The 23,113-nt window shown below is 50.0% G+C and overlaps 1 protein-coding gene across 3 annotated transcripts in view; it reads left to right on the top strand.

Annotated features, from left to right (window-relative positions):
• The window catches only part of LOC145338932 (dual specificity tyrosine-phosphorylation-regulated kinase 1A-like), a 44,939-nt gene that overhangs the window by 17,568 nt on the left and 4,258 nt on the right, over positions 1 to 23,113 (top strand). The window contains exons 1-10 of one of the 3 annotated variants that reach the window (XM_080183328.1): positions 2,449 to 3,546; positions 12,614 to 12,837; positions 13,349 to 13,468; positions 14,003 to 14,191; positions 14,938 to 15,085; positions 16,242 to 16,528; positions 17,161 to 17,307; positions 17,420 to 17,560; positions 17,947 to 18,250; positions 21,312 to 21,415. In XM_080183328.1, coding sequence (XP_080039454.1) covers positions 3,414 to 3,546; positions 12,614 to 12,837; positions 13,349 to 13,468; positions 14,003 to 14,191; positions 14,938 to 15,085; positions 16,242 to 16,528; positions 17,161 to 17,307; positions 17,420 to 17,560; positions 17,947 to 18,250; positions 21,312 to 21,415 — 1,797 coding nt within the window. In that variant the 5' untranslated portion in view covers positions 2,449 to 3,413. Of the gene's footprint in view, positions 1 to 2,448; positions 3,547 to 12,613; positions 12,838 to 13,348; positions 13,469 to 14,002; positions 14,192 to 14,937; positions 15,086 to 16,241; positions 16,529 to 17,160; positions 17,308 to 17,419; positions 17,561 to 17,946; positions 18,251 to 21,311; positions 21,416 to 23,113 lie in introns of those variants that run through there. The other 2 variants (XM_080183329.1, XM_080183330.1) reach the window with 2 other exon arrangements.

Here is a 23,113-nt window from a genome sequence, read left to right as displayed (position 1 = left end):
CATCTGTAAAAGTTGGTGAGAGTCGTATAGTTTTAATAATGTAGCCTCAATGCAGTTCACAGGAGGGACACCAGACAGTGTGACAGTGAGCTTCTTCAGGAGATATTGGGGCAGGTGTGTCACAGTTAAGGTTTTGAAGAAAGGGAGGTGAGATGGTTCAGTGAGGGAATTCCTGGCAGCATATGGATAGGTGTGGGTTTTATATTTCTCTGGATTGTTGTCTTTTCAATGCTATATGTTTTTATAATGAGAGAAATGTGTGTATTGATTCCAGTTAGTTTGTATTTGAGGGTCACAGTCACCAGGCCCCAGAAACAAAGTCTGTCCTTTATTCAGTCCAGACTGCCCTATTGGTATGTGTTGCTGCCTGCTCAGAGAATGAGTGGCTCCACTGGTATCTACAGCTACCCTAACATTATCTATCATAGGAGACCTATGATCGAAGGTGGGAAATCAGAAAAAATCCATTCTAATCAGTGGAGTGTTCCCCAGAGGAAGGCTATTTGGCCCAGCCTGAGTATACTAGCTTTTCAATTCAGCATTCGCATCTATTCCACGTCCCCCAGCTGTTTTCCCACCGCATCGCTAATGGCCCCCATCTGTTTTAATGATGTCCCATATTGTACTGCACATGTATGTAAGTTCAAGGAGGAATGATATTAATGATTTCCTTTGATTGGGAGCAGTGAGTCTGTTATTGTTACACATGTGTCTGACTGTATGTGTCTCTGACTGTGTGTGGGTGGGTGGGTGGGGTTGGCTCTGTGGGTGTGTCACACTTTGCCTCCTCCCAGTACCATGGCCGTTTCCTGGGTGGAGGGGGAGGGGGGAGGGCAAAGGAATCTGGTTTGTGTCCCTGCGGGCTGGATCTTTTATAGCCCAGATACACACACATGCTGTGCCCTCCTGCTGCTCCTTCAGAGAAGAAGGGTTGCTGGGGGGGAAGGTGCAGAAAGAGGGGGAATGGATTGAGAGAGAGAGAATTGTAGATTTATTGTGTGATTATCGGAGAGCGGGAGAGAAGCAGCCTCTGAATCCTCCAAGCCTAGGTCAGATTTGACATGACCCTGGGTAGTGAGGGGGTGGAGGGGATGCAGGGAGCGCACTGGGACCGAGGCCAAGGCGGGGGCACGCCTGGCTGGCTGGTGCTAAATTTACTGCCGGCTCCTGACTATAAATGGAGCTGGTGCGGACACAGGCAACTGGACCATGCCATGCTAGCCTGGGACAGGGGAGGGAGAGAGTCAGAAAGCCTGGGGATGTTCACTGAGCTTGTGAGGATTGAACAGGAAGTAGGAACCCCCCACACCCCCCCCAAAAATCAGATGCAGTCTGCTGCAGTGCTGTGATTGCAATGTGTGTAAAGCTGGTCAGGCAGCTTTGTGTTTGTTGGCCAGCTCCTGATTTTTTTTGTGTGTGTTGTAGCCCTCCCTCCCCTTCTTCCCTCCCCTTGCTCCAGGTTCAGTCGAGCCTCAGTCTTGTAGCTGTGGGTGTGGACTCGAACTGATTTCTTTCAGCCTAGCCGGCCGGCTCTCCAGCTGTTTTTTTGCACATCCCATTTACTGGATTAAAGCAATAATTAAAGGCAGGGCTGTATCAATAGAAGCTTCAGAACCTGGAGACGGAGCGTGTGAGAGAGAAAGAGGAAACTGCAGCCATGAATAAGTGAATGCATTTCCCCCGGCAGCCAGAGGGAACTCCTTCCTGCACAGATTAAAAGGCGTTTCACCCACCCAGGCAATGGAATAGCTGCAAGACCGAGCCACATTGAGAGGCTGAAGCAGAGAGACGGCAGTCGAGAACCGGAGAGCCCAAAGGGAGGACCCTGATTCAGCTGCAAATTTTTATTTTACACAAGCAAGTTGGTTGAAACAAGCAAGAAGCCAACCTGAGAATGAATTGGTTAAAAAGAGATAGAACGAACTACAGATACAATGGGAGCAGCACCTTCTGGGACGTAGCAGCAAAGACAAGTGATATCGTTTAAAGGCACCAGCTGTTTAAACACCTCCTGTGTCGGTGGGGACAAAACTCCCAGTTCCTTTCATCCCCACTTTGGCTGGATTTCAGATTAGTGCCAGCTCCCGGCTCAGTAGTTTGACAGCTCTGTCCTGAGTGTCTGTGTGCGTCTCCCACTTGCTGCCAATCGCTCCTTCACCGACTGACTGGGAACTTTCTGCATTTACCAGCAACTTGGCAGCTATCACTGGGGCTTTTTAATCTTGGAGAAGTTGGGGTTAACTGGGACATCGACCTCAGCCTGACCCGCTGCTCTCCTCACCCTCCACCCCACACGCCTTCCCTCTCCTCTCAGAAAGCAGACCCGCTGACAAGCAACTGAGAATATTCCATGGAGAAAACTCTACAACAGGGAAAAGCTCTGTGCCGGTGACCACGGGGTGGGGGGGGGGGTGGGTGGTGAGGGTGGCAGAGTGGAGTGGGGGGGGCCGTTGAATCGGCTGTATTTCTATAAGCAAATCTGCTGCTGCCTCCTGTCAAATTGAGTGTGAGGGAATTCGATATTTCATCTCTGCTTCGGAAGGGGCAAGAAAGTGGCAGTTCACGACTGAACTGGAAGGGCAGTGTTTGAAATTGTTTTACTAGACGGGACACAGGGTTTACTCTGAAAAGCGAGAGAGCTTAGACAGCACAATAGCCAAGGAAACTGGCCTCGGCTGACGTGAGTGGCGTCTCTAGGATATATTTAAAAACTAAGGTGTGTATTTAAACACACGCATCTGTCCAGCTGAAAGAAAAAATCGCGCCTAAAGCCCCAGTGAGAAGAGGATCTCAAAACACAGCCACAAGCTGACCTGTGCCAGGCTGCCCCCTCTTCCCAGTCCCTTTCCGAGTTGGTTGCAGGATTCCTCTGCCTGTGTGTCTACAATATACTGGATATAAACAGTCCACCGCACCACCTACAAGGTCGCTTCTGCAACGCTGGGTTGTCCTGACTTTGAATCTGCAGATCCTTTTCAAGACTGAATCATTGGAAGAGCTCCTGAATCCATTCACTTTTTTATTTGTGTGTCTTTGTTTGGGGAGCTTAGAATGTATATCGCTGTGTGATCTATTCCCGTGGACTAGCGGATTCTATATACCGCTGTACACTACTTACCTGTGTGGGCGCTTGCTGCCCGTCATTTCACTACACTGTGGCTCCTCGACATTTGGGTTCTGGTCTCTGCTCCTGCCAGCTTCCAGAGGTCGTTTGAAGTGTAGGGTGTGCGACCTGCTGGCTAGTATTCCAGTTGTTCCTCACAGTTTTCAAGTCTGTCGGTGTGTGCTGGTGTGAGGCACCCTCTAGATTTTGTGCGCCCACGCACCTGCTCCTCTCTCTCATCACCACAGCTTTGTGAAAGTGAGCTCTTATTCTCTAGACCTGCACCGTGCTTTCTGCACCCACTTTTCCAATGGTGATTACCTCCACCAGCCAAGTTGAACAATCTCCTCCGAGCATGCTGGCTGCCCTGCAGTCTGAATGGATTAAGCAGGATCCCATTTGTTACCTGCCCGCCACCCACTGCAGCAAGAAGACATCACGAAGTTAGTATGGGCTGCCTGTGTTTGCTTGGGGGGGGGGGGGGGGGGCGTCATAAGGGTTTCAGCACTGAGTGTGTGATAGACTGTGCTCTTTCATGTTCAGCCTGTGTACAAAGAGGATGTGGAATCATCCAAGGCTATGGTGTAACCCTAAAAGGTATGGGGAATCCCATTGCTGAGTTTGAGATGAATTTAGCACAGCGCTGAAGGTGAGGGTTTGGCTTGAATGCAATATTGGGTGAAGTAAGTGCTGTAATAATGTAGTGTTTTAAAACACTGCATTTCTCCACCTTGCGAGCTTGATCGATGTCTGTACCCTGTTGACTTGTGTTTTCGAGATGCATGATGAGGTGTGGTTGGGGGAAAGAATCTTACAGTACTTATTGTAACGCTGCTTTTTGGCAAAATGTTTAAGGAGTAAAAAGACACAAATCTCTTCCTTCAAATGTAATTGTGTCCCTGGGATAGGAGGAGGACAGTGCTGAGTACACACCAACTGGCAAAGGCTGCCTGCTCAATTCAGTGGCTGCAAAGCTACACGTCTGTTGGATGCAGGATTGGCTGTGCTCTGTATAATAACGCCAGGGCGGGCTGGTGAATCTGGCAGCTTGGTGTCCTGCTGCAGATGAGCCCAATTTCTTAGCTGTCAGGAAGGGGACTCTTTCACATCGTTCCTCTAGGTGTTACAATGTGAGCTGGAGCCACGTGCCGACTCTGTGTCACCTGGTAATATGGTAGGGGGGAAAATGTCACTACTTCACAATAGTGGAAGGTCACTGTTTTGTTGCAGCCTTGGTGAAGGAATGTTTTCCCTCCTGGTGCGCTGCTCCTGCAGTCCACCAGCAGGCACAGCTAGCAAAAAGCCCCATGGCAAAGATGGACCGGGCCAGTGGGGCAGCTTTCGTCTTTCTAACTATGCACAACAGCTGAAGCACTGATGCAGTCATGGGGGTAGGTAACATAGGGCTGGAGGTGTGGCTAACCTGGGTGATTTGTCCGTTCCATTCACTCACTCACCCACTTCTCAGTCAATTATTAACCCAGATGATGCTGTTGGAACATAAAGAGTTTTAAAAATGAACGGGGAATGAGCAGTGATCCTTCCCAACCTATGGCTGACTTCCGGGCACCCGAATAACAGTGGGTTTAGCAGTGTGCTTAGAAAAAGGGATCAAAAATTCACTTTACACAGAGCTGGTACAGGAGGTGACAACAGCTCGGCATGTTTCAACGCAGAAAGTCAAAGTGCAGTCGATGCACAGTTATTTCAGATGCCAAAGCAAGCATATAGCTCCTAATCCTCCTATTTTGTACCTTCTGTCTCATTCATCTGTGCTGTGTACACTGGGGGATGGGCAGGGAGTCACAGATCTCAGTGCATTAACGATAACTGGATTCTGCTTAATATTCCCTGAATTCTAGAGAGAGGGGAAATCAGCTAGGGTTCCTGCTCCTGATCACTGTCCAGTGATCCCTGGCTGGATGAGAATGGTCTGGTCTGTCTAAGTCTTTCAGTCAAGACTCATCCCACTGCTGGTCTTCTGAAATCTTCAGTTGGCTGTGAAGTTTGACATGGTTCAGAGTGTATTGTTCCTCTGTGGAAACAGATACGACTGAATGTGAAGGTGTGATGTTGAGGAGGAGAGGAATATGATGAGTGAGAACACAATTCTGAGTGTGTTTTGAATCACTGCGGTGCTGTCTGCTTCACCTGTACGTGTTAGATTCCTCCGCTTGTCCCAATGCTGCTGTGGGAAGATGTTTAACAGTGCCTGCGTGCCTGGCTACCTGCAGTGTTTGCAATTCATTCTCCTGGCACTGTGCACTTATCCTACAAGCAGGGTGAGTTCCCCGTGCCTTCAACATCCTCTCCATTATTACCCACGCGGAGGACTCCTGTAGATTTGTCAGTGGACCTGGAGCTGCTCAGAGCCACAGGGAGACCTGCTGCTTTCCCCAGCACTGATGTGACCAGTACAGGTTCAGGCTGATGGGGCGGGGTACCTATGTGAGCATGTGTGTGATTCTTCATAATTTTTTAAACTCTCCCTTTTTTTTGAACAAATAATAAAGGGTCTGTCCTCAGCCTCCTTTTCAAACCCTCATGTAATATCACGCCCTAGGCCCCTACAGTCCTGCTGCCTCTTCCAGCTCCTACAACCCTCCCTATCTCTGTACCTACCTTCCTGCCCCTACACCCCCTCCCTATCTCTGTAACCTCCTCCAGCCCTACACCCCCTCCCTGTCTCTAACTTCCTCTAGTCCTACACCCCTATCTCTGTAACCTCCTTAAGCTCCTACAAACCTCCTCCACACCCATAAACCTCTTCTCTCCTTAGCCCACCATCTCCCTTTCTTTTTCTGTCATCTGTCCTCCTTTTAAGATGTTCCTTAAATGTGACTTGTGATCAGTCTTTTTGGTCATCTGATCTATTCAGATCTGTCGTGTGGCTTGTTGTTGTATTTGGGCTTTGAATGTTCCTGGAAAACAGCTTGTGTGCTTTAATAAAGGTTCTGTATAAATATAAGCTGTTCTTCCCCCTGACCCTCCACCCTGCTCTGTGTGGCCCACCCCTGTCCCCCCCCTCCAATATCTCTCCAGGCTGTTGTGAGCTATCAGTGTCCTGGGATTAATGGGCTTTCCATTAAGTAGCAGATGTCTTTGGTGTTAAAACTCTTAGGGCCTCACTTCCTGTTTGGGTGGATTTGCTCCTGAGCTGCCTGATAAGCCAGTGGTTTGTATGGCCATTACCGACTCGTACTTGGACTGTGGCCAGATACAGTGTACGGTGGCTGCTGTACCCCGGTCAGAGCTTTCCTGAACATTGCACCTTCCCTCCTCACTCAATCAGTCCTGCAGCATAGTCTTAATGCTGTTTAACACTCCTTTTGTGCTGGTATTGCTGTCTGATTGGAGTGCATAAAAAGTCACAGGGTGCTCTAAGGTAGATGCAGAAAGGCTGTTTCTCTCCCGGGCTGGAATGGGCAGCACAGTCTCAAGATAAGGGTTTAGCCATTTCAGACTACGATAACGAGACATTTCTTCTCTCAGCATTTTTGTTCTGACCTTTCTTTTGCTTCTATCTGCGCTCTCTCTTTCGTTTCTCTGTGTTGGTCTTTTGCCCGTTGCCTATCTGGTGCACTCTTCAGCCCGCTCCCTCTCTCGCCTCTAAGCCCCTCTTCCATTTCTCTGTTTCTCCCTGCGGTATTCCTGTATAATAGTGGTCTGCTTACTGCAGTCTTTCCCAGTGAGTTAGGAAGTGCTGTCTGCTTGAGCTGGAGGAAGATGATATAAATAGATCTCTTCCTAGTCTCCACCCCTGTGGAGATATTTGGGCAGGTTAGTGTTGAAAGAGTATAAAGCACTGGATGTGAGTGAGGAGGGCAGGAGAATCTTGGGTTAGTTTGAAGAGTAAGTTATTCTGCTGTCTGGCAGAACTTTCCAGTGTCTGTAGGTGTAAGATGCTGTTAGTGACGGTGTATTGAGAGCTACAGAGCACACTTTAACTGTGAGTGGGCATCCCCAGGTAAACCATGAGGTGATAGGTATCGCAAAGGTCCCAGCATCAACCCCCAACCACCTCACTGCCATTTGCTAACTGATCTCCATTTGGATGGTGTCAGGATGTTTGGGGGGGTTGGGAGGGGGGAGGTGAGAATTAGCCCTGGTTTCTGGAATTCGATCTGGGAATTTGCTTTGGTGTGGTGGCAGTGGTCGTATAACCCACTGCCATAGTGACTGGGTCCGCAGCTGAGTGACGGTTGGTTGGTGTGGTAGGTGTACGCTGGTGTGAATCTGCAGCAGCCTGAGGCTCCACCTGGAGGACTGTGCTGTTGTTGAGGGCAGCTTTGTAATTGGGGTGAATGAGTCCGTTCTTTAAAGACAATCCTTTTGGTGCTGGGCAGCTTGATTTCTTGGAATGTGCCTTCCTTACAAGGTGAATTAACCACGAAACTGCTGTGGTTCACACTGGACTCGCTGTCCAGTTGGACACTACCTGTTATCTGGTTTAACACACATCCCAGGGGTGATTCTGCACCAGATTCCCTGATTTGCTCACTGGACATGGACTTGCACAAATTGAACATGGAGGCTGGGGTACTGTGCTTCCTAATCATCTCCCTATGGCTTAAAACCTGTTCCACATTGTGCTGGTCACTAGGTGAGGATTTTCTCGGCTGTGGCACTGGATATTGGTCCCACCTGACCCCAGGTCCCGTGCTGATGACTGACACACACACACACACACACACACACACACACACACACACACACACACACACACACACATATATATGACTGGATCTGACGTTCAGTTTGTCCAGAAATAGTCAGCAGTTGATGACTGTGAAATTATAACTGTCCTGCCACGTGTGTGATGACTGTCACTGCACAGTGTGTTGTCGTCTGGATTCAAATGAATACTGATTTGTTTCTGAATCTGAACTTCTCCCCACCCACACTCGCAATATGTTTTCCCTGCCCCCGACTCCCTCACCCCTTTATCCCAACAGCCTCGGTCTCTAATCCCAGTTAAACTCCAAATATTATGTTCTACTTTCTAAAGCTCTGCTCATGATCTCACCAGCCTCCATTTTTACCAGTTCATTTCCATTCTTTGCTCACAAACACTTCATTGCCCTCCTCATTGCTCTCTAAATTGACCTTCCCTTTTTTCCATCATTTTCCCATCAGTTTGACTACTTGCTGCATCTTTGACAGTCCATACCTCAACACCACGCCAGGAGTATAACTCAAGTGAACTTTGTCCCAGCCTGTCAGCACTACTCAGTAATAGGATGCTGAAGTTTAGAAGATGGCTTCCATCCAGGTAGCACCCTCCAGTAAATATCCTATTGAATGACTAGAAAACTCAGCAGGCAGGTGGTAACTAACAACTTCTCCAGCTCACCAAAGGCATACTGGAGTTTGAAACCTCCACTTCGGTATTTGACAAATTCTGTATCTTTGACACAACTCGAATTGGACAAGTCTTCCCTGATGTCATAAATGGGAGTTTCATTTTTGTTTGCAGCATCTTGGTTGACGTTGTAGCTGTCGCACAGAGTGAGACAGATAGATATATGAATCTTCCTGCAGATTCCTGTGACCCAGCCAGTGCCAAGCGTAGGACTTGGTGTTCCTTTACATTCAGTGGGCGAGCCTGAGACGGGGAAAGCTGACCTTTTGGCAGCGCAGGGTCTCTATCAGTTTTACCCAGGTTTGCTTTCTGGAGCAAACACTGCACCTTCACTGCGAGGCGTGAACACAACACAGGAGGCGGCAAATACGAATGATGAGGCCAACCCAACTGTGCGGGGGACCGTCATGCCCCAATGGTCAGTCACTGTCAACCTCCAGTTGGGTAGCCTCAGAATAATAAGCTGCCAACCTGCCGCAGGCCACCTGCTTCACTGGGTACTTGGGGCCTCTGTTCCACAAGAGGATGGAATCCCATCGTACCAAGCAAGAAGTTGCCAACTCTCTGCCAACTGGAATGTCAGGACCATGCGCACAGGATTGACTGATAGTGATCAGCTGTAGGCTGACGTTTACAAGACAGCCATGATTCACATTGAATCTCATCGGCTGAACATTGATAACGGAGAGTGACAGGGAAAGGATTGAGAGGGAATGTGTGGTCAAGGTGCAGGATTCATTGTAAGGAACTGGCTAATCTTGATAGAATCCCCATGAACAATGAACCCACAGGAGTATCTACGCTCCCACATGGTGTTCCACTACAAGAGGCAGAGATCTGGATAGTGAGCTATCCATTCATGGAACCCCTGTTTGAGACTGATGCTATCGCCTTCCAAGCTCAGAATCCTGTGGACAGTAACTCACCACCTAACTCCTCCCCAAAGCCTGTCACCATCTATAAGGCACAAGTCAGGAGTGTGATGGAGTATTTCCCATTTGCCTGGATGGGTGTAACTCTAACAACACTTAAGAAGCTCGACACCATCCAGGACAAAGCAGCCCCACTTGATCGACATGCTAACCACAAACATTCACTCCCTCCACCACCGACGCACAGTGACAGCCGTGTGTACCATCTACAAGATGCACCACAGCAACTCACCAAGGCTCCTTAGGCAGCACCTTCCAAACCCACCGCCCCTACCATCTAGAAGGACAAGAGCAGCAGATACCTGGGAATATCCCCACCTGGAGGTTCCCCTCCAAGTCACTCACCATCCCGACTTGGAAGTATATCAGCCATTCCTTCACTGTCGCTGCGGTCAAAACCCTAGATCTCCCTCCCTAACAGCACATAGATGTACCCACACGGGGACTCCAGCGAGTTTAAGATGGTGGCTCACCCATCACTTTCTCAGAGGGCACTAACTGCTGGGCATGGTCAGCAGCATTATCATCCCATGAAAGAAAATGAAAAGGAACTTGTCCAGACAGGGCTGGACAGAATCAGTACGTCATTCCAGGCCTTCTCTTTCCCTTCATACTCGCCCGCTGACTGTTTGGGGGTGTGTGTGTGTAGGAAAAGATGGGATGAAACTATTGTAGACACAAGCTCATGGAATGCTAGAGCAGGAAACGAGGCCATTTGGCCTCTTGTGTCTGGGTCAGCTCTGTGAAGTTGCTATCCAATTAGGTTCACTCACACTGTTTCCTCACATGCCTTAAATGCACTGCTGTCACTGTATTGACACTGGTGTGAGGCTTTACTGTAACCACTGTCACCATATCGACACTGGTGTGAGGCTTCACTGTAATCAGTCACCGTGTTGACACTGGTGTGAGGCTTTACTGTAATCACTGTCACTGTGTCGACACTGGTGTGAGGGTTCACTGTAACACCAAAGTCGGAGGAGTTGTAGACAGTGAGGATGGATGTTACAGTTTGCAGAGGGACATAGATAAGCTGCAGAGCTGGGCTGAGAGTGGCAGATGGAGTTTATTGCAGAAAAGTGTGAGGTGATTCACTTTGGAAAGAGTAACAGGATTACAGAATATAGGGCTAATGGAAGGACTCTTGGTAGTGTTGACGAGCAGAGAGGTCTCGGGGTACATGTGCATAGATCCCTGAAAGTTGGCACCCAGGTTGATAAGGTTGTTAAGAAGGTGTACGGTGTGTTAGCTTTTATTGGTAGAGGGATTGAATTTCGGAGCCGTGAGATCATATTGCAACTGTACAAAACTCTGGTGCGGCCACACTTGGAGTATGGCATACAGTTCTGGTCGCCGCATTATAAGAAAGATGTGGAAGCATTGGAAAGGGTGCAGAGGAGATTTACCAGGATGTTGCCTGGTATGGTCGGCAGGCCTTATGAGGAACTTGAGGTTGTTTTTGTTAGAGAGAAGAACGTTAAGAGGTGACTTAATTGAGGCATACAAGATGATCAGAGGATTAGATAGGGTGGATAGTGAGAGCCTTTTTCCTCGGATGGTGATGGCTAACACGAGGGGACATAGCTTTAAATTGAGGGGTGATAATTATAGGACGGATGTCAGAGGTAGTTCTTTACTCAGAGGGTAGTAAGGGCATGGAATGCCCTGCCTGCAGCAGTTGTGGAATCGCCAACTTTAAGGGCATTCAAATGGTCATTGGATAGGCGTATAGATAACATTGGAATAGTTTGGTTCCACTGGTCGGCGCAACATTGAGGGCCGAAGGGCCTGTACTGCGCTGTAGTGTTCTAGGTTCACTGTAATCACCGTCACTGTGTCGACACTGATGTGAGGGTTCACTGTGAGCACTGTCACTGTATCAACAGTGGTGTGAGGGTTCACTGTAACCACTGTGTTGACACTGGTGTGAGTGTTCATTGTAATCAGTGTCACTGTATTGACACTGGTGTGAGGCTTTACTGTAATCACTGTCGCTGTGTCCACACTGGTGTGAGGGTTCACTGTAACCACTGCCTCTGTGTTGACACTGGTGATCACTTTTGCTGCTGATTGACTTCATTGCAATCACCTGGGGAAGGACATCCCATTTTTGCATTTAGAATTGGTTACAGATGAACTGGAACATCTCATAGAATCATAGAAACCTACAGTGCAGAAAGAGGCCCTTCAGCCCATCGAATCTGCACTGAATGCAATCCCATCCAGGTCCTACCCCTATATCCCTACATATGATACTCACTAATCCCTTTAACCTACGCATCCCTGGACACTAAGGGGCAATTTCTCAGAGTTCCCCTCCTGGTAAATTGATCTATACCCAGCACTGGTGATGAATAACTGTATCACAGAGGCTGCTAACTGTACATGTGTGAGATAAATCACTCTGAGGTTTTACAGCATAATCCCAGGAGCTCCTATGGCAGAGCTTTCTAACCTGTGTACATATTTAAGACAGAGCAACAGTGTAGTGCGGCTCCTGTGACCAGGTAAAACATTTATAACAACTCTCTGTCCATCGTGTTAACGTGTTCAGGTGTTTCGTTGTTCAGTTGTTTTCAAAGCTCCTGAAAGATCTGAGGGAGCGCCGCGCTGTCGGAGGGTCAGTGCCGAGGGAGCGCCGCGCTGTCGGAGGGTCAGTGCCGAGGGAGCGCCGCGCTGTCGGAGGGTCAGTGCCGAGGGAGCGCCGCGCTGTCGGAGGGTCAGTGCCGAGGGAGCGCCGCGCTGTCGGAGGGTCAGTGCCGAGGGAGCGCCGCGCTGTCGGAGGGTCAGTGCCGAGGGAGCGCCGCGCTGTCGGAGGGTCAGTGCCGAGGGAGCGCCGCGCTGTCGGAGGGTCAGTGCCGAGGGAGCGCCGCGCTGTCGGAGGGTCAGTGCCGAGGGAGCGCCGCGCTGTCGGAGATGTTGTCTTTCAGACCCACGGCCACTATTTGGAAGTAGAGTGGGAGTTCTCCCTGATGTCCTCGGGCCCGATACTTAACCTTCAAAAAAATCACTTTTGAAAAAAGGGATTGCTGATTATGCAATCTTGCTGTGTGTAAATTGGCTGCTGAGTTTCCTACATTGGCTGTGAAATGTCCTGAGTTGCTGGAGAAACGCAAGAATTTCTTAATCTGTGCGTGCGTGCGCACATGCGTGTGTGTGTGTGTGTGCCTATGCTTGAACATGCCCTCCTGACTGCCTTTTGTTCTGTTCACACAGGTGGGACCAGCTCAGGATGCAAGCCCCCCTCCTCGCACTGCTTGGCTGCCTCATTTGGCTTCACCCCCGCTGAGCCCAGCATGTCAAACCAGCACGGGCACCTGCCTCTCGGCAACGTCCAACCCATGTGTGAGCTCCAACAGGTCCGACAGGGGCACCATTGGGGTGTGACCGCTGGCCGGGCACCCACATCTGACCACCAGAGAGGCAACCACAGCGACAGGGTATGTCCAGCTGCCTGGGTGGGAGGCCACTAACATCGACGTGAATGCAGGCGGTGAATTTGCTCTCTGCTACACTTCCGTCTGCTTCTAAGAGCAGGGCTCTGTGTGGACACTCTCTCTGCTAGTCACTGCTGTCCATTTCCTCTTCAGCCAGCAGCCCAGCTAGTGAATGCTGACCTGCTTTTCGACCGCAGGACCCTATTCCCCAATTGCCCTTGAACTGTTTGTTGGCCAATTCAGTGAATGAAGCGCTGGTTGAAGGTGGCAGATCGTGTGTTCCCACTATCTGCTGTCAGGAGCAACGCTCCTCTGACCATGCTCTCCCTGTATTACCCCCAACTCCAATCAATTGTCTCCCCTGCCAAACCAGCACCCCCCCCCCGACACACGCGCGCGCGCACACACACACACACACACACACACACACACACACAACCCCCCCCCCCCCCCCCCCGAGGTGCCGTGGCAGTGCATGGGTTTCCCTAACTGCTCTCTTTCTTTCTCTGTGCAGGTGCTGTCGGACATGACGATCCTACAGAGGAGGATCCCACTTAGCTTCCGTGAACCTGGGACAGCGCCCCTGAGGAAACTCTCCGTGGATTTAATTAAGACATACAAGCACATTAATGAGGTGAGGAATCCAGCCATTGCTGCTTGCGCAAACTTCCCACTGTCATTACCCTTTGGGCTGCTTGGTTTTCCCTGTCACCCCAACCTGAAAATACTTATACTCACTGGGGTAGCAGTGCTACCAGTCACCCCTACCCCAACTGTGTGAACATCAACAATGCTCTCAGCCAAGTCTTATCTGTTTTGTGCAGTGTCCTCTTCGTCTGATGCATTCTCTCTCACCCGGGAGCGGGGGCCAGGTGGGGAGCGAGGGGAGGGGGGGGCCAGGTGGGGAGCAAGGGGAGGGGAGTGGGGGCCAGGTGGGGAGCGAGGGCAGTTGGTTGTGGGCTAGAAGCCATTGGTCATCTTGGAAACAGCTTTGACGTTGTGGGAGGTGGTGACAGTTCCACCAGATAAGCGTTTTGCTGATTGAAGTCAGGGTTTGTTGTGGCCTGCTGAAGGAGTGAGAAGGGCAACTGTCAGTTGGTACTTCTGTACGATGCATTGTACTATGTGTAACCCTTCCTTTCTCATCTGGCTGAAACCACCTCCACAGGTGTACTATGCCAAGAAGAAGCGTCGGGCCCAACACGTTCCTCCAGAAGATTCCAGCAACAAGAAGGAGCGGAAGATTTACAATGACGGTTACGATGATGATAACTATGACTACATTGTGAAGAATGGGGAGAAGTGGATGGAGCGTTACGAGATCGACTCGCTGATTGGGAAGGGCTCATTTGGACAGGTAACATGGCGAGGCATTGCAAGCACTTGGAGGTCCAGACCCAGTTAGCAAATGTACTGAAAAATGGATCTGACTGCCAAGAGGGGAATGGACATGGGGAGCAGTTAGCCAGGGCTCTTGCTCCTGATGACAAATGGACATGGGGCCGAGAGGCCAGCCTCCTTGGTGAACTATGAGGGAGTTGGCTGTCTCTCCCACTTCACTTCACTTCTCCACAATGTGAAACATGCCTGAAACCAGTCGTGAGCTCCACTCATCTTGCTCTGCCTCTCAGCACCTTGTCTGATTATTCCCCCCATCCCGATGCTGGGTGCTGCTGTGCACAGATCCTGAGGAGATCTGAAACCCTGTGACACCCATTCCAATCCTCAAACAAAATCCACAGCACTGACTGGGGTGGGGGGAGGTGGGTGGGGGTGGGGAGGCGGGGTGGAGGTGTCCAGGCAAGTCGCCTTCTTGAGTCTTCGTGCTGGTTGGGAAATTCCCTTTATGACCTTGACGCAGTTTTACAGTTTATTTATTAGTGTCACAAGTAGGCTTACATTAACACTGCAATGAAGTTACTGTGAAAATCTCCATTTCTGCACCCTCCTCCAGCCCTCTGTCTCAGACTGCACAGTTACCAGCTGGGCTGTGTAACTCAGATGCTGTCTCTCTTCCCTGTTGCTTTACTGTCATTTCTGAAGGCAACCCTCTCCCTCCATGTTGTTCACTCTCCTCTCCCTCTCTGTATGTCCTTCCTCCAGGTAGTGAAGGCCTACGATCACCACGAACAGGAATGGGTGGCAGTTAAGATCATCAAGAACAAGAAAGCCTTCCTGAACCAAGCCCAGATTGAACTGCGCCTTCTGGAGCTCATGAACAAACATGACACTGAGATGAAGTATTACATTGGTAAGAGGAGCCAGCAACGCAGGGTAGGGAACAGTGGGTACCAACATTAGGGGCAATGTCACTGGACCAAAACCAGAGGCGTAGGCTGCTGTCGCAGTGACATGAGTTTATATCCCACTACAGTAACTGGGAGAACTTAAATTTAATTCCTTCAAACCTCTGGGATAAATTGTTGCTCTCATTAATAATGACTTTGAAATGATTGAATTGTAATTAAAACCCAACTGGTTCACTAACATCCTTTGGGGAAGGAAATCTGTCTTCATCCAGAGTTCTCATATGGTTGGCTCTAAACTGCCCTCTGAAATGTCAGCGAATTAGGCACACACCACAGAGATGTGCATTAAATGCTGGCCCTGACAGCAACACCCATAGCCCCAAAAGGTGATGGCCTAGTGGTATTATTGCTAATTCAGAAGCTTGGCTAATGTTCTGGGGAACCGGGTTCGAATCCTGCCATGTCAGATGGTGGAATTTGAATTCAATAAAATATTTCTGGAATTAAAAATCTGCTGATGACCATGAAACCATTGTTGATTGTTGGAAAAACCATCTCCTTCCCTTTAGGGAAGGAAATCTGCTGTCCTTACCCGGTTTGGTCTACATGTGACTCCAGAGCCACAGCAATGTGGTTAACTCTCAACTGCCCTCCAAGGGTAACTATGGGTGGGCAATAAATGCTGGCCAGCCAGCGACGCTCATGTCCCAGGAATGAATAGAATTTTTTTTTCAATAAGAATGAATATCTTTTAAGAATGGCCACCTGCTGTGAGGTGAGATCCTGTCCCGGTGAAGCGATCACTCCTCTCTCCAGTAGGAACAGGATTCAGGTTCAGGAATGTTTTCCGTTCCCGACTTGCTTCGTAAAGTCATTCTGTTTGAGGCATGGAACTCAGCATCATGTAAATAAAACAGAAAATGCTGGATGAACTCAGCAGTTCAGACAGCAGCTATGGAGAGAGAAACCCAGTCAACGACCTTGAGTAAGGCCTGGAAAGAGTGGGAGCTGGAAAGGATTCTAATCGAATGCAGATGGAGAGAAAGAGAAAGGAAAGGAGGATCAGTCATCGACCTGATACAGGGAGAGAGTTAATGACAAAAAAATTCATATAAAGGCTCTGTTTCAATGTTTGTCATTTTCCCCCTCTCAACACAGTTCACTTGAAGCGACATTTCATGTTCCGGAACCACCTATGCCTGGTCTTTGAGCTGCTCTCCTACAACCTGTATGACCTGCTGCGGAACACCAACTTCCGTGGGGTCTCCCTCAACCTGACCCGCAAGTTTGCCCAGCAGATGTGTACGGCCCTGCTCTTCCTGGCAACCCCTGAACTCAGCATCATCCACTGTGACCTCAAGCCAGAGAACATCCTACTGTGTAACCCCAAGCGAAGCGCCATCAAGATCGTGGATTTTGGCAGCTCCTGCCAGCTTGGGCAAAGGGTAAGATTGCCCTTCTGGTGTGTGTGCGTGCAGGAGGGTGTGTGCGGACAAGGCAGGGTGCTTCGGGATGGTTTATATATAGAATAACAGACACCCGGGAGAGAGTTACAGACTGGAATCTAATCAAGGGGTTCAGGGTGGTTTATATATAGAATCACAGATACCCGAGAGTGAGTCATAGACTGGAATCTAATCGAGGGGTTTGGGGTGGTTTATATATAGAATAACAGATACCCGGGAGAGAGTTATAGACTGGAATCTAATTGAGGGGTTTGGGGTGGTTTCTATAAAGAATAACAGATACCCGGGAGTGAGTTACAGACTGGAATCTAATGAAGGGCTTTGGAATTGATTTATATATAGAATAACAGGTAGTCGGGAGCTGGTATCCTGTGAGATGTTGAGCTGTTATATTTGCCCCCGTTTGGATAACTGTTTGAAGTTGCTGTGCTGGTTGATAAACATAGGAAGCCTGTTATACTGGCGACCTCTCTATCATGTGATTCTAACAGAACGGTCACGCAACCTCGTGCCTGACTGCCCACTTTGTACTGGATGTTGCTCCAGACTTCCTCCAAGCAGCTGTTGTTAAAGTGTGCGGCCTGCTTAGCTGAGTTTCTCTCTTCCCACAGATCTACCAGTACATCCAGAGCCGTTTCTATCGCTCACCCGAAGTGCTGCTTGGCATGCCCTATGACCTGGCCATTGACATGTGGTCCCTGGGCTGTATCCTGGTGGAGATGCACACTGGAGAGCCTCTCTTCAGCGGGTCAAACGAGGTAAGATTACAGTCCTCCTGCCTGCTTATGGTACAGTGTTGGAGCTATTGCCTCTCCCCAACTCTGTGCTGTGGCTACCTAATGCTTCTCCTTCTCTGTTTTCCCTCTTTAGGTGGATCAGATGAATAAGATAGTGGAGGTTGTTGGCATTCCTCCCAGTCACATGCTGGAACAAGCACCCAAAGCCCGCAAGTACTTTGAGAAGCTCTCTGATGGACTGTGGGCCATCAAGAAAGTGAAGGACATGAAGAAGGTGTGTGTGGGGTACTGGTGGCACTGAATTGTTCGGAAAGTGGATTTGCTGGGCTGAGTATCTGTCTTCACGATGCACTGTGTGTGGGCTGGAGAAAGGGCGCAACTCCACACCGTAGCTCCCTGTATCAGGGTCAGGGGGAGGGGGTGGAGGAGAGTGCAGAGGGAGGAGGGGGGAGAGGCAAGGCGGGATTGGGAGAGGGCAAGGGGAGGTCGGGGCGAGGGGGCAGATCGGGGCAAGATGGAGGGGGTGTCGGGGGAGGGGGGCAAGGGGGGGGTGGCACATGGCTAAGGGGGGCAGTGAGTCTGGTGCCACTGGTAAGTGGTGGGTGACAGTAGTAACAGGAGCAGCTGGGATTGTAACCGTACTCCCTCCTCTCTTCTCAGGAATACAAAGCAGCTGCCTCACGCAAACTCCACAACATCATTGGCGTCGAGACTGGGGGTCCCAATGGGCGGCGGGCTGGTGAACCTGGCCACACACCTGCTGAGTACTTGAAGTTCAAGGACTTGATTCTGAGGATGCTGGACTATGACCCAAAAACACGAATCACCCCTTTCTATGCACTTCAACACAACTTCTTCAAGAAGACACTGGATGAAGGGACAAACACAAGTAACAGCATCTCGACCAGCCCTTCAGTGGAACACAGCCAGTCAGCTAGCACTGCCAGCTCTCTGTCCAGCTCAGGTACAGGCTTACCTCTCTCAACCACCCCCCTCATTGCCCTGATCCACTGCCCTCCCTCCATCAACCATCCAACTTCCACAGATCGAATACTGTGGCTGCTAGAACCTGAAAAAAAAAGCTAGAAAAACTGAGCAGGTCTGACAGCATTTGTGTGGAGAGAATAGAGCCAATGTTTCCAGTCTGGATGACCCTTTGTCAGAGCTGATTTCCCCTCCCTTTAACCCAGGGATCTATCTTCCACAGTTCATGGTCACCTTATACCTGATTGTAAATTCACTGTCGACTTCAGAAGAAAACAGCCAGGGTTCCTGCTCCTGATCACTGTCCAGTGATCCCTGGGTTAGAGAGAGAGAGGGGAAATCAGCCAGGGTTCCTGCTCCTGATCACTGTCCAGTGATCCCTGGGTTAGAGAGAGAGAGAGGGGGGAAATCAGCCAGGGTTCCTGCTTCTGATCACTGTCCAGTGATCCCTGGGTTAGAGAGAGCGAGGGGAAATCAGCCAGGGTTCCTGCTCCTGATCACTGTCCAGTGATCCCTGGGTTAGAGAGAGCGAGGGGAAATCAGCCAGGGTTCCTGCTCCTGATCACTGTCCAGTGATCCCTGGGTTAGAGAGAGAGAGGGGAAATCAGCCAGGGTTCCTGCTTCTGATCACTGTCCAGTGATCCCTGAGTTAGAGAGCGCGAGGGGAAATCAGCCACGGTTCCTGTTCCTGATCACTGTCCAGTGATCCCTGGGTTAGAGAGAGAGAGAGAGGGGAAATCAGCCAGGGTTCCTGCTCCTGATCACTGTCCAGTGATTGCTGCTGCGGAATGTGTGAGAAGAAGCCAGGAGTGATGCTCTTGCAGTGTTTCTCATGGAGCAGAGTGGCGGGCTCCCCTGTAACATGCGTCTGATATTTGACGGTGTACATGATCATCCTGGTTGTTTCTTGGAACCAATGATGTGCTACACTGGAACAAGCACAAGCAGCACCAGAAAACCATCCTTCTGCTCCACTAGTGAGCAGATACAACTCTGATGAAAGAATAGCAGCTTGTCTCCAGCTCCTTCTCCTGGAGTTCATATCCAGCCTTGTCAGGACTCTGCTCTTTCCTCACCAGTGAACACCATCATTCCATTTGTCTAAACACTTCTGCTTATCATCATCCCCTACTTTTTCCTTTGGCTTTTCACCTTCATTTGTAGCTTCAATAAGGCAGTCGAACACTCAATACAGTGCTGGTGGGACGGGTCTGTTGCGGTATAACACTGGAGCACTACTGGTGGGGATGCGCCTGTCACTGTACAACACTGGGGTACAGTACTAGTGGGGACGGGTCTGTCACTGTATAACACTGGGTGCAGTGCTGGTGGAGATGGGTCTGTCGCTGTATAACACTGGGGTACAGTACTGGTGGGGGCGGGTCTCACTGTGTAACACTGGGGTACAGTACTGGTGGGGGCGGGTCTGTCGCTGTGTAACACTGGGCTACAGTACTGGTGGGGACAGGTCTGTCGCTGTATAACACTGGGGTACAGTACTGGTGGGGGCGGGTCTGTCGCTGTGTAACACTGGGGTACAGTACTGGTGGGGGCGGGTCTGTCGCTGTGTAACACTGGGGTACAGTACTGGTGGGGACAGGTCTGTCGCTGTGTAACACTGGGGTACAGTACTGGTGGGGGCGGGTCTGTCACTGTATAACACTGGGGTACAGTACTGGTGGGGGCGGGTCTGTCGCTGTATAACACTGGGGTACAGTACTGGTGGGGACGGGTCTGTCGCTGTATAACACTGGGGTACAGTACTGGTGGGGACGGGTCTGTCACTGTGTAACACTGGGGTACAGTAATGGTGGGAATGGGTCTGTCGCTGTATAACACTTTGGTACAGTACTGGTGGGGACGGGTCTGTCGCTGTATAACACTTTGGTACAGTGCTTGTGGTTATAGGTCTGTCGTTGTATAACGTCAGGGTACGGTACAAGTTGGGATGGGTCTGTCACTGTACAACACTGGGGTACAGTACTAGTGGGATAGGGTCTATCACTGTATAACACTGGGGTACAGTACAGGTGGGGACGGGTCTGTTGCAGTATAACACTGGGGTACAGTAGTGGTGAGGACGAGTCTGTCACTGTATAACACTGGGGTACAGGGGGATGGGTCTGTCGCTGTGTGACACTGGGGTACAGTACTGGTGGGGACGGATCTGTCACTGTATAACACTGGGGTAGAGTATTGGTGGGGGCGGGTCTGTCACTGTGTAACACTGGGGTACAGTACTGGTGGGGACAGGTCTGTCACTGTATAACACTGGGGTAGAGTATTGGTGGGGACGGGTCTGTCGCTGTGTAACACTGGGGTACTGTACTGTTGGGGACGGGTCTGTCACTGTATAACACTGTGGTACAGTACTGGTGGTGATGGGTCTGTCACTGTGTAACACGGGTACAGTACTGGTGGGGATGGGTCTGTCGCTGTGTACCACTGGGGTACAGTACTGGTGGGTACGGGTCAGTCGCTGTGTAACACTGGGGTACAGTACTGGTGGGGATGGGTCTGTCGCTGTATACCACTGGGGTACAGTACTGGTGGGGATGGGTCTGTCGCTGTGTACCACTGGGGTACAGTACTGGTGGGTACGGGTCAGTCGCTGTGTAACACTGGGGTACAGTACTGGTGGGGATGGGTCTGTTGCTGTATAACACTGGGCTACAGTACTGGAAGCTGTGTGTTCTAATGGGTTATTTGTCACTCTGTGCTTCTAGACGGGTTTGATATTTGCTGCTGCTTTGAATTTGTTCGATTTCCAATTGGAGTTGGGGGATTGATAATGGTTTTAGTTGGCAATGTTGGTCCCGTCCCGTTCCGTGGCCTGTGTAACTGAATGTCTTACTGCTTTTCCATGCTGCTGTTGTCAGCTGCTTGTGCTTTGTACCTGCAGTGTCTCTATGTGCTTTCTATCTTTCTGTTTGATTGTGTCTCTCTCTCTCTCTCTCACTCTTTCACCATTACCCCTTCACCCAATTGAGTCCCTGCTCCTGGGGTCTCCACTTCTAACCGTTGACCGTTCCTACTCCCAGGTGGCTCCAGCGGCTCTTCGAGTGAGACCCGGAATCAGCGTTACACCAACCGATACTTCAACAGCACCGAGGTTCACACGGACTATGAAATGCACAGTCCACAGGTACGGGGTCTCCGAACCTCTCCATTCAGTGACCTAGCCTTTGATCAGTGCATGTTGGGGAATTGGGAGGTTCACGAGCCAATGATAGTCAAAAAGCTCCTGGTCTGAACGCAGCACAGTCTGTCCGACATGGTGAAGACACAACCTGCCTGTTTCCTGGATCCCATTCTCGGCAATGGAGGAGAAGCCTGCTCCCAGACTGACATGGAGTTCTTTTCTTCAGGAAGATCCGGCCCTTCCTTCCTCCCAGCACACTCACTGTCTTCAGAAGTAACTCTTGTGTTGTTTTCTTTGCTTCATTTCGGAGATCTTGGTTGTATTCTTTAGTTGATTTTGAAGAGCAAAAATGTTGTGCAGAGTGCAGGCTACATGTCACGTTTTTCAGTGATTGCCAATCTTTTATCTTATTTGTAAAGGTAGTGATTGTGATGTATGTGTGTGTGTGTATTTCTATGTTTGTGTGTATGTGTATATCTGTGTTTGTGCTTGTGTATATCAGTGCGCGAGTGCCCGTGTGCGCATGTCCGTGTCTTATTCTCCCCATACATGGGCTCCAGCTAATGGCTAATGCTGTGATCTGCTGTGCCAGTGTGCTGCTGTGCCCACTGTGTTGCCTAGCTTCCTGGGGCTGTGTTGTTCCCTTGCATGAAGTTGGTTTCATCGCTGTGTCTTTGTAAGGGTTGTCAAGAGTCCATCACTCCTTCGCACTCCCTCTTTACTCCAACCTCCTACAGCTGAAAAATCCACCTTTGGAAAAGGACGCAGGGCCACTAAATGAGAGAAGAGTCAGGGGATGGTGTGTGGACTCTGAAGAAGGCCGTGCTGTCATTGTGGAGTTTCCTGCTTTCCTCCGCCATTTCCAGTAGGTGGGAGCGGGATTCCTGCAGCTTCACTGAGCAGGGCTGGAATCTCATCCATTTAAATGGTCATTGGATAATATGGACGATGTTGGAATAGTGTAGGTTAGATAGGCTTTAGATTGGTTTCACAGGTTGGCGCAACATAAAGAGCTGAAGGGCCTGTACTGCGCTGTAATGTTCTATGTTCGATGATGCTGTTTGGAAGTTGCATACTCTTGACAGAATGTGGGTGTGGGGCGGTGCTCTGCCTGATCACCAGGACATTTCTCTGACAGCACAGGGCCCCTCTATCAATGTCTGTAGCTTTCAAGTCACAGCACTGCCCTGTGGGCTATCCCAGCTGCCCTGTCCCCAGCCTCACCAAACTCCTCATTCTCCACAGCAGCTCAATACAGGACTTGATTGGGTCAATGGAGAGAAACTATTTCCTCTGGTGATGGGGAAGGGCAGGTTCTTCAAATGGAGCCAGGCTGTTCAGGGGGGAGATTTCCGGATGCAATTCCTCACAGAGGGCAGCAAAAGTCCAGAACACGCTCCCTCCTAACTCCTCGAGGCTGGGAAGGATCATTTAGAAACTTTCACATTGAGATGGAGAGCTTTTTGTAGAGTAAATTTACAGGATGTGTGCATCGCTGGCTGGGCTAAGCATTTACCCGGCATACCTAATTACCCCTTGAGAAGGGGATAGGTGAGCCACCATCTTGAACCCGCTGCAGTACCCATGTGGTGTAGGTACACCCACAGTGCTGTTAGGGAGGGAGTTCCAGGATTTTGATCCCAGCGACTGTGAAGGAATGGCCGATATATTTCCAAGTCGGGATGGTGAGTGACTCGGAGG

The sequence above is a fragment of the Carcharhinus amblyrhynchos genome, unplaced genomic scaffold (genome assembly GCF_965287045.1).
Source record: "Carcharhinus amblyrhynchos unplaced genomic scaffold, sCarAmb.v2.hapA chromosome_250, whole genome shotgun sequence".
In the NCBI taxonomy this organism is placed as follows: Eukaryota; Metazoa; Chordata; class Chondrichthyes; order Carcharhiniformes; family Carcharhinidae; genus Carcharhinus; species Carcharhinus amblyrhynchos.
The sequence above is the reverse complement of the archived record's forward strand: the minus strand, read 5'-3'. Positions and strand labels throughout refer to the sequence as shown.